Source organism: Cryptomeria japonica, chromosome 4, assembly GCF_030272615.1.
Source record: "Cryptomeria japonica chromosome 4, Sugi_1.0, whole genome shotgun sequence".
In the NCBI taxonomy this organism is placed as follows: domain Eukaryota; kingdom Viridiplantae; phylum Streptophyta; class Pinopsida; order Cupressales; family Cupressaceae; genus Cryptomeria; species Cryptomeria japonica.
Genome location: NC_081408.1, coordinates 181435442 through 181447392, shown reverse-complemented (window position 1 = coordinate 181447392; position 11951 = coordinate 181435442). Strand labels below are relative to the sequence as shown.

At 36.8% G+C, this 11951-nt stretch overlaps 1 protein-coding gene across 1 annotated transcript; it reads right to left on the bottom strand.

Moving 5' to 3' along the window:
• Positions 1–1867: 1867 nt before the first annotated feature.
• On the bottom strand, positions 1868–11704 carry LOC131032035 (disease resistance protein TAO1). Its single transcript, XM_057962939.2, has 5 exons — positions 9536–11704; positions 5263–6436; positions 4702–4980; positions 3183–4526; positions 1868–2696 (listed from the first exon to the last, which is right to left on the bottom strand). Exons 1-5 carry the CDS (start codon positions 10024–10026, stop codon positions 2193–2195), a joined length of 3792 nt encoding a protein of 1263 aa, XP_057818922.1. The 5' UTR covers positions 10027–11704; the 3' UTR covers positions 1868–2192.
• Between the last annotated feature and the right edge of the window lie 247 nt (positions 11705–11951).

Here is an 11951-nt window from a genome sequence, read left to right as displayed (position 1 = left end):
TTTTGTAAAATGGTTGATGCAAATTTTGTCTATCTTGTTGTTTATATGGATGATTTATTTCTCACTAGTAATAATGAAGATTATATTCAAAATATGAAAGACAAATTGAATTAAGGGTTTGAATTGATTAATTTAGGCCATCTTCATTATTATTTGGGTATTGAGGCAATTCAACAACCCGCGTATATATTCATCACCACAGGAGCTTCACTGGCTAGGCAATATTATATCATTTGCATTCATATTGGTGGATTTAATATCACAAAAAAAATCTCAATATATTGCCCATTTGGTGAAAATAGGGGGTTTTTTAATTTGGGCTATGAAAAAATTTAATATAATGGTCAAAATAGGGGGGTTTTAATATGGAATGTGTATTGGGAGGGGGTGACAAAAAAGGATTTTAGGGCAATATTTAAAATAGAGGTATTATTTAGTATGTCATGAACGCACGTGCTATAACCCATGCTCACTAAATGAAGCCCCTGTCCGTGTTCATCAGCGAACAAAAATATATTGATGAGCTTCTCAATAAGTTTGGCATGGCTGACTGCAAACCATTTAGTACTCCTATGGAACAAAATTTGAAAATCACATCAAATGGCTCTACTACATTGGTTGATGCAACTGCATACAAGCAAATTGTTGGTAGTTTAATTTATACAACTACCCATCCAAATATTTCTTTTGTTGTTGGAATTCTCTCTAGATTCACAATCTAGAGAAATTCATCGGTTAGCAACCAAATGAGTCAAAACTATGGGCTCGAATACTGCAAGACAACACACTTCTTTTTGCTTGGATATCCAAATTCTGATTATACAGGTGAATTGGAAGATGGAAAATCTACCACCGGTTTCTTAGTTCATCTTGGGTCTGGAGTCATCTCTTGGAAATCTTAAAAGCAATCAATACTATCCTCTGCATAAGCTGAATATATAGCAGTTTCTTAGGAAATTTAGGAATTTTTGAAGATTTGCAAAAACAAGTTTCATCCACAATGGAAATGTTCAAAAATCTAGTCTTCGTGATTGAACCAAACACATCAACACTGAGTTTCATTAGATTTAATGTCATGTGAAGAAAGATTGTAGTGTACAACTCAAATATTGTCTCACTGCAGATCAACTCGCAGATAATGCAGATATTCTTACCAAAGCAATTGGACAAGATAATTTTGAGGAATGCTTGGTTTAATCTCTTCAGATTAAGGAGGGAATGTTACAATATTAATAATCGAGAATAACTTTGTTGTATCTGTCTATTCTGTCAGTTGTTATGTCCGTTATGTGTTCGAATAGTTTTCTGTTGAGGCAGTTCTGTTCAGACAGTTTAACTGTCTTCTATCTGTTTTTAAATGTATTTTCAATGTGAATTATAATATAGTTGTCTTTTGCCGTTCAATTCACAAATTCAGGCCTTCTATTTATTTATTTATTTTTTCATTTTCCTCCAATTTAACAGAACAAAAAATTATACATTTCAGAAAATAGTATATTTATGAAATCGCAAGCTCTACAAATTACTCCTAAAAAATTGAACAGTGATTACTAGCCCAAAATAAAGAAAACAGTGGACGAAACTATGAAAAGGTAAAATAGTTGCATTAAAGGGTCTCACATGGGGCAGCCACCTAAACAAGTCAATGCAGAGTGTACTATTTAAGTCGATAAACAAAACATATATACTGCTTGCATCGTACATTTTATATCAAATAGAATGTGAGTTTTGAATTAACTTTAGCTATGACATTGCTGAGGAACTAGAATAATAATCATATTACAGAGCATTATTTCTTACGCATCGAACAGATTTCACCAACCAATGTTCATAATTAGAAAAACTAAATGACAGTCATTACAGTATATAGAATAGAATAAGAATACTTTCGTTGATTTACAGTTTACATAGTTGTTCCAAACAGGTTTGCTTCCATTTGTATGAAATATATACATCTGAATTCCATTTGAATGGGTAATTTGAATGATTGCAGTTGCCCATCTAGGACATTGCAACATCACATTTATGTATAGGATCTAAAAACTTAACTTTGTTTATGGTTCAGAAAATTTACGGATACCATGCTACTTTTGCTATTTTCTTAGGTTGGTTTAAAAAAGGGGAATATCCTATTAAAGACAAGAGCCTCATTGACTAGAACAGCAACCTGAGAAGATTTTTCAGCTCCAGTTTTATTCCTCGTCTTCAAAGGCTAGATTTTCACGGTAATCTTCCATTAACTTTGTCAAATCCTTTCCCAAGCTCTCCAGTATTAAATCTTCTCTTTTCCCATCTACTCCTTCAGAGAAGAATTGCATTCCACCAGTTCTTATCATTCTTCCTTTATCTCTGTCTTCCTTTGCCCGGACCACATCTCCACTTTGCAGCATCATAACCATGGGGTGATTTTTATGCAAAATGTGCACAAAAATCTGATCTCCTTCTACAGTTTTTGAGTGGTTAACGAGCCTGGTATTGAAAATCTCCTCGCCATCTCTTAAAGTGCTTAGTTCTACACCCACTGAACTAATCCCACTCTTGAACCTCACCATAAAGCATAATACAATCCCTGAACATTGTTCGGTGCTGTCCACTGTAGCATTCAGTAAATCATCACCACTGGTTTCCATCTTCTTTTCTAAGCACTCTGGAACCCCATTTGCTGAAAAACTGAGTAACTCTAGACAACGTGTTTCCTGTAATTCCAATAGAAGACTGAGGTAATTAGCATATAATGAACTCTCAAATTTTGAAAATGAAATAATAGCTGAATGTCAATCAGAATGGAACTCATGACTTTGTACTTATGGATACGAGCCCTTAACCAAAAGACAAAAATAGGTCTGCAGCATGTCTCTTGCTTTCCATGTTCGATATCCAAGTTGGATTCTTGGATATCTCATGTTGGATTCTTAAATTTCCCATGTTAGACATAAGACAGCCGAAGTTGTATTCTGGCTGCTTGTCCAATAAAACTGTTGAGTGACTAACTCAAAACTAAGGTACCCTATAACCATGTGTCCTAGGTCCTTTTTCCCCCATACTTCTAGGGAGTTATTGTAGATGAAAAGATTTCCAGGCCTGCTAATAATATTCTGAAACCAGCAACCAATCCATGTAATTACACTATAAGTGGTTCTAGCATTTGAAAAGTATTAGATTTAAAGGAAAATGAGAGATACCTTGATTAATTGGCGGGGTTTCAATATTGAGCTTCCTGAGCCAGCCAATCTGCAACCTGTAGCATGCACTTTTCTTAAGGATTCCATCCCTTCCATTCCTTGAATACGCTTAACATTCCTACATTCTGATATTGAGAGCTCTTGCAATGACTGCAAGGACCCAAAGTCGGGCAATTCAACAAGTTCCCTGCAGTTGTGTATCCTCAGCAGCTTAAGCCTCTTCATATGTGACATGTTAGAGATTTTCTTTAGTCCCAAACAGTCTTGAATACGCACTTCAATGAGTTCCTTTGGAAGAAGTGGAAGTTCCAAAAACTCTGTACAGTGATGCAGGTAGAGTTTGCTTAGGCGCAAAAGTGTGCCAAAAGTTGGTGGCAAAAAGGACATTTTGTATGACTTAAGATGCATATTTTCTAATGATGACAGCTCTCCAATATGTTGTGGTAGAGGACAACCACCCGCTTTTAGATTCTTTAAGGACGTGAGTCTTGAAAAGCTAGCTGGAAGAACAGATAGACTGTAGGTTTCTTCCATTTCTAGAGTCTTTAGCCAAGAAAGCTTCCCTATGCTCTGGGGAAGCTCGCATAGATTGTAGCATTCATTGAGCAACAACTCCTCTAAACGGACCAGATCTCCCAACTCCTCTGGCAGTCGAACTAAAGAAGTGCAGTGATTCAGGTTCAGATGTTGTAAACAATTAAGCTGACCTATTGATATAGGCAATCTCCATATTGCTGCACAATTACTTAGGACCAGCCTTTCCAGACAAACAAGGTCCCCTATCTCTGCTTCTAAGCTGATTCTTCCACAACCAGTCATATCCAACCGGCATAAGCTTTCAAGTTCATAGATTGAGTTAGGTAGAGTCTGTAAACTAGAACAACCATGTAAATCCAGATATCGCAAGCGATTCAATTCTCCTAGTGGTTGAGGAAGGCTTCTCAATTCATGGCAACCATGAAGAGACAGCTTCTCCAAGCAGGACAGCCATCTAAAGGATTTGGGCAAATTCTTTAAGGGCATTCCATCCAATTTGACTTTTTTTAGAACTCCCAGATCTTCAAATGAGTCGGGTAACATTCTGATACGGTGACAATTTGATAAAAAGAGCACCTCCAGAGATTTTAGGTTACTTATGGTGTTTGGAAGTTGGATTAAGTTGCAGCAATTTGACAGATCAAGGAACTTAAGCTCTGTCAGAAATCCAATGGACTCTGGTAGTTCCCTCAGCTCTTTACAACCACAGAGCTCCAGTTGAATGATAGACGTGTGGTTGGCTAAATCTGGAAGGACTTGAAGACTTGTGCAGTAATTTAGCTTAAGTACTTTGAGGTTTTTCAGAGCCTGCAAACAGAAAAGACATATTATTTAATTATTAGGAACATATCAAGCAGGTATTCCTGTCTATTCAATTTTTTGATATCATTAAAGCTTTTGGAATTCTGTGTCATTGGAAAAGAAAATAAAGAATCATTCCGTGTCTTCAGTCTCATTTTCTTCCTAGAAAATTGGAAATCACCTCAATATTGGATGGTTCTGACCACAGTGCCTGAATCCCTTTGCTGAAGCTTAAATCAAGTACAACTACACGTTTCATATTCCATTCACATGGCAAGCATTTTAGAGGGCAGTTTTCCCATCTTAGCCACTTCAAATCTGGAGGCATTTTTCTATAGTCTCCCTCTACAAGAGCTCCATCAAGCCAAAGCAATTGCAAATTACACATTCTTTGAAAACTATGAGTTTGAAGTTTTACATCTTTCTGAAGATATGTAAGACATCTCACCCTTTCTGTTCCCTGATCAGATTACAATCGATACAATTTTATTAGCATAAATATTGACTTTGAATTATGCTATGGGAAATAGAAAAAAATCACTGGCCTACGCAACATGCCAATGAAATACAGTAGAAAAACCAAATACAAAGATAACCTAGAAGCACATCTCAAATACCTTGTCTACAACAAAGTTTGGTCCAATTCGTAAGGAAACTGATATCCTATCACTTCCCAAATTTAGTTCAAGGACTAGAAAAATATTGGGAAGAAGAATAAAGCAAATGGAAATCAAACCCTCACCTTTTCTTCCATTAAGACTTGTTCAACCTCTTCTGGCTTCCACAATCTGCTACGCTTTCCTGGTTCTGCTGATTCATCTGCTACAATGGCTCTTCCCATATCCCTCAGCTCACTATGCATTGCAAGTCTATCTTGCTCATCTAATTTAATGAGTGATTTCAGCTTCATTTTTGTTAGGCCTACATTGGGATGCAAATGACTAGCTTTCCAAAAGCTAATCACACTTACCCTCTTTCTTCCTATGAATAAACAAGCCATGTCTAAAAACATCTCCTTTTGGTCAGATTTGAGGCCATCATAACAAAGTCTAAGAATGGCGTACTTGCCATGGTTACTTGAATATTCTAGTGTTTGAATGACTTGATTCCAATGGCTCAAGTCTTTATTATACAAATGTGCACCCAAAACTTCAAGTGAAAATGGCAACCTATTGCAAATATCCACAGCTTTGCATGACAATGCTCTATAATATTCTTTGGGTTTATCTCTCATGAAAGCATGCCAGCTAAAAAATTCAAGGGCGTGTTCCTTAGACAGTCCCTGCAATTCATAAACAAAACTTCCATTTTCAATATTTAGTATGTTGGGGTCAAGCGTTGTTACAAGCACTCTGCTACCTGGTCCAAACCAATCACCTCGTAGAGCCTCCAACTGCTTCCAGTCATCAACATATTCCAGAATAACAAGGGCCTTAATGGACCTCAAACGGCCCTTCATCAACATCTTTCCATGAGCCTCATTATTAACTTTATCCTTGAACTTAACGAGGTCTTTCAATATCTGGTGCTGCATCTTAGCTACACCATTTGTCTCTTGGGCTTTATGACGCACATCATATACAAAGCAGGTAGCATCGAATTTGAGATAGATCTGATTGTGAATGGCCTTTGCTAGCGAGGTTTTTCCGACACCTCCATTTCCATAAATGGCAACAGTTTGGACATTCTCATCAGAATCTGTATTGAGCTTTTTTATAACTTTACTTATGTGTTCTGCCATATAGATGAAGATTGACTTTGAAATTCTGAGTGGTTCATTTCTGATCTCTTGGGGTGTCGTATCTGAGGGGTCTTCTTCTGAGGGCTGGGGTGGAGCTTCCTCCACTGAGGTAGACTTTTGTTGTAATGTCTTGAAAACATCCTGGACTACAAGCTTGACTAGTTCTGCTTCATATCTGAAAGACAAACGAGTTTGCAAAATAAGACATTGTCGGGCTTTTGTGTAATAATTATTACCATATGTGTTCTGCAACAACAAATAGATCTCTTAGACTACTACTAATTAGTAAAATGCTGTTCAACCTAAGAATTTGTAATGTCCCCATTTTGAGATGGGATTTAATAATAAATTTTAAAAATATAATATAATATAATTAAGCTATAATTAAGTTAATGAAAAGGCATGGAATGAAGAGCTGTGACTCTAAAAAACAAGATATAAGAGGGAGAAGAGATCGTTTGAAAGAAGATAAGGAGGAGGGAAGAAAGGAATGACGCATGGGAATCAAGGATTAATGGAGGAAGAAAGGAATGGGAAGTAAATCAGGTTGTGTCTCTTTCAAAGGGCAAGAATTATGAAGGGTTGTACTATTTCAAAGGGTGGAAATTGTGATAGGTTGTGTCTCTTTCAAAGAGCAAGAATTATGAAGGATTGTACTATTTCAAAGGGTGGAAATTGTGATAGGTTGTGTCTCTTGCCAAGGGGCAGGCATGATGAAGAGATGTGACCTCTCCCTCACATGGGAAGCTATAAAGGGGAGAAGGTTCATTTGAGGAAAAGAGGGAAGGGAGACCAATTTGGAGAATAATATATTATTCTTAAAGACAGCAATGAAAAGTGGTGACTCAATTGTTATGAAAGGTGGTGCCTCAATTTCTATGAAAGGTGGTGACTCTTCCCCCAATAAAGGAGAGATCATTCCAAGCATTCAAGGATTACTCACTCACTCATCGATCATCTAATCAACAATCACTTAGTCATCAACTCACCAATGCTTCAAATCATCCAATCAAAGGAATTCATTGAATCAATCAATCAATCATACAAATATCATCAAAGGTTTCTGATATAATATAGTCATTATTTATTCCTCTCAGCAATCCGACCTAACACTCCAGTTGGTATGAATTTTTGTGCATAGTATAAAGTGCTGTAACTACATATGTTATTACTGCATTCTTATAATTTATGATGCAATGCTTTACGAATTATAAATAAATTAGTAAATAGAAATCTGGCGAATTATATTCTGTAGTTGACTCATTGTATGTCAAATATATTTCTGCCTATGTTCTCAATGTTTAACATTATACCTGCATTTATTCTGAGTCTTTCCAGACATGAGAGAGAGAGAAGCTTGCAAGCAGGGGAATGGTGTTGGGGTTACCTTCTAGGCATGCCACCTCATGGTATAAGACCAGGGAGTCCCATGAGGCCAAAGGGGTATAGAGGATGCTGCCTTTGGGCCTATGAAGGATCAACTTTCTGGGCACCCTATTGTGATGGCCCTCATGCTCTCTATCATGGTGGATGAATGTGTTAATCATGAGACATAGGATAGGGGTGACAAGGTTAAAAAAAACAGTGATACAATACCTCACTAGGTATTCCACCTCATATGGTATGGGCCACATGAGGCCAAGGGGGAATGAGATCCGCCCTTGGGCCTAGGATAGAGGGTCTCTAGGGCACCCTATCTAGTCACCCTCTTCTATGCCCTCTATGATTGAACTCTCAAGAATAATTTAATATTGTAATTAGAACTATATCTTACATATGTATGATTGGTGTTTCCTAATTAATAGATCTATTTGATGAATAAGATTATTGTATATTTTCTTACTCGCAGAGTTTTCAGTCAAAGCAACAGATATCTCTCAAAGTTTGACCGTTGTTATTTTCAAATTCTCTCAAAGTTTGACCGTTGTTATTTTCAAATTGGCCAAATTCTCTCAAAGTTTGACCGTTGTTATTTTCAAATTCAAAACAAGATTCGCCCAAAGAACAATGAAGAGAGAGGATTCAGCTCCAACCAAAATGAAGAAAAGTGTGTAAATCAGAAAGTGTCGGAAATTTGGATATTGTTCTATTTGTGAATACGCATGGGATTTCAAAAAAAATTAAAAGAATTATAAAGCCACTAAAGAGAAAAGATACTCTTATGCATAAAGTCACAACCTTACATAAGAGTATCTTTTGTGAATCTATATCCTCTCCTTTTCTTTGATGCAGCAGTAGAAATTAATTTGTTGTCAGTGAAGTAAATGCTAGTTGGAAAACTTGAATTTTAAAAACAAGAGGGATAATTTTGTCAGGAGGACAGCGACAAACAAAAAGAAAATGAATATTATTTTATTCAGCAGCAAGCTTGTTGAGTGCAGCCAAGCAGAAGGAATGTTGCAGCACCAACAGAGCTTGTGAATGAGAAGGAGAAAGAGTGCAGTGCAGCAGCATGTAGCTCCAGATGAGCAGAAGAATAGGGAGTTCAGTGCAGCTCCAAACAATTGAAGAAGTTAGTTGTGGTTGCAAGTCCAAACTGTTGTGTGTATTGACAATTGTTTGGCAAACAGAGCAGCAGCTCTGTCTCTAGTTTTTGGATTTTATTTCCAATGGGTTCCGTGGGTATTTCTGTCAATCTTGCTATACCAATGTATCATTCACCATCAGCAGATCATAGTGCTTCAACCAATGATAAATATATTTTGTCCCTCTTATATAATCAATCACACCAATATTTAAGCCCTCTCAGAAAGGACTATCCATAATAGTGCTTCAGTCAAATAAATAATAGCATTTAGATTATTAAACTAATCTTTTTCTTACTGTGATAAAATTATAAATATATTGTTCACAGAGTAGCAAGATCAATTTATCTTAAAGTTAAATTCTCGATGCATTTCTCTCTGATTTTACTACTAACAAGCAATTTGCTTGCACATGAATAACGGTGAGCACTAACCTTACGAGGTAAGACTACTTGAGCACTGGTCCGATTGGGCAAGGCAAATGCATTTTCAAGGTATCTAAAGGTGAGACTTTTGGGACTTTACGGTTCACAGACTGGAGTGATTCCACCTGTAGTCAAATGTTTTATCTATTGTTCTTGACATTGCTAGCTAATACAAATGATGAATATCCTCTGCATAAGAATTTATATGTTACCAAACTTTCTTAGAATTATTCAGAATAGCATGGACACAATCTCTTAATGTATTTCTTTTATTAGTTGATATGAATAACATTTCAACAAAAAATGAGCAATTTGCTTACGTACCCTGCTGTGTCTTCTGTAGACCATCCAGAGAACGAGGAAACTTTAAAGAGAGCACTTTTCCACTCGCTAATTCGTTCCGGTGTGTATCTTTGTTTCTTCTTCTCAAAAGCCTCAGCAAAGACACCTCTCCCAGGATTTCTTACATCTGTTGGCTTGACATAAAAGAATAAGGGTATACACATACCATTTGATTTGCACATTTGAGCAACCTCGTCCAGGCACCAATGGGACTCTGCAAAGTTGGCGGTGAAGATTGGAATGAGGATGGCACTGTTGTCGATTGCCTCTTGAATAGTTGAACTGATCTCGTCCCCCCTTTTCAACTTTTGGCTATCAAGGAAAGCATTAACCCCTGCATTTTCCAAGGAAGTATACAGATGATCTACAAATGTTTTTCTTACGTCCTCCCCTCTGAAACTTAAGAAAACATCATATATCTTGGATGGAGAGGACATTGTCCTGTCTAAAGGATTGTATCTAATCAATGCCATATTAATTACCGCTTGTTGGAGAGGTCTCTTCTTCTTCTGCCAAAGCAAAATAAAGTTCCTTTTCCCTAGTACGTAGAAATGAGATTAATGTGATCTTTTTCTTTCCAAGGCCGAAAAGCTCCAATCTGAGTAAGACTATTGGAATTATAGTCTTTCCAAGGATATAATAATTCTTCCTGCTATTAGTTGTCAGCTGTGAGTTAAGAGGCTACTGGGCTTTAACTCTTTAATGGTCAAGTGATTCCTCCTGCTATTGAGTATAATCTCTATGTCCGTAACTTAGGCTTAAGTTGGATCTATCTTGATAAAGCCAGGATGATTTCTCCAGCAATTTCCTATAATTCGAGTATAGGACTATTGGACTTTTGTTATTTGGAGAGCTGGATTGACTCCTCCAGCTATTACATGTGATCTGAGTTTGAGACTATTGGAGCCTTGCTCCTTGCAAGGGCACTATAAGGTCTAATCTCTGAATTTGAGACAGTAAGGCTTAAACACTCGGCAAGGCTGAGTTGATTTATACTATTTTCAGAGTAATTTCCAATTTTGTATCTTTGAGACCATTTGGCTTTTACTCTCCACAAAGGCTGATGAGTTCCAGGAGTTTACTATTGTTTTAAGGTGGAACCTCTAAATTTAAGACTATTGGAGATAGTTTCTCACAACTCTAGAGTGAATCCTCCAGCTAGTAGCCACTGGTTATGGTTAAGACTGTTGGGCATTTACTCTTCCATGGCTGGGGTGATTTATTCTGCTAGTGGGTATAATCTCAATTTCTGGATAACTTAAGATACTACCTGGCTAATACTCCTGGTGAAGGTGTGGTGATTCGGCCTGCAATCTCGAGTTAGAGACTATTCTGCTTCTCTTTATAAGCATGGGAGAGTCTCGAACCCTTTACAAAACCCAAATTTGGATTTATCAAGCTCACCTTTGACTGACCTAGTTAGATAACAAAGAATTTCTCCACAGCCAAGCTCAAATCGAAGTGTCTTGCAGCAACGATACTCATCAATTCAAACTAAAACCAAAATACTCAAAACATACCAGAGAAATAATTCCGAGATGAATCATAACAATCCCAATTTGATTTGTAAGATTTATAGAAATAGCATCCAACAAATTCTGCAGGCTGTAGCCCAAACAAGCCTGCTATATGAAACATACATCCTCAGAATATTCAACCAAAATATCCCTCAAAAACGCGTATGACACTTGAAGTGTTCATCAAATTCACCACGAATCGTTGATAATGTGGTTGCGTAGCGTGTTATTACTCCTCTTCACATCACGACACCTTCGTGCTGGGAAGCATTCAATGAATTTCAGGTCAATTCCCTTGCCTAATACTTCACATACTGTAAAAAGTCCATATCAGAGTTTACTATTGTGCCCTAAAACCACATACGTTTCTGCCAGGAAATTGCCTGTTATCTGCAACGAAGGTTAGGGCATCCAATGAATTTGACGTGTGAAATCTTGTGTGGCTCAACTGGTTTTGAGTACAAACATTACTAACTATGCAGACGGTCCAAAATGCATATATTATGAAACGGGTCAATCTGTATTTCATTGTGTATATTCCTGGATAAACCAGAGGGATCAAATGGGTCAACATGTTGAGCGGGCTTTTCATAACTTTTAATGTTTATCCAAATCAAAACCACATGCCAAGAAATTGAATATGGCAAAATCTGAACAAGCTATCCAGGTATTACCCATAGATTTGAATGATATTTAAAGGTGAGAGTCAGTGAATTCAAAAACGACAGAAAGGAAGGTTCTAAACTTTCCTTGCGCGCCAAGTATAACCAAACAAACTAATGCATCATTATATCATTATATTTTTATTATGATTCTGATTTCTATTCTTTCAGAAAAATATAAGTTTAGTTATCATTATATTTTTATTTTATATTTTTATT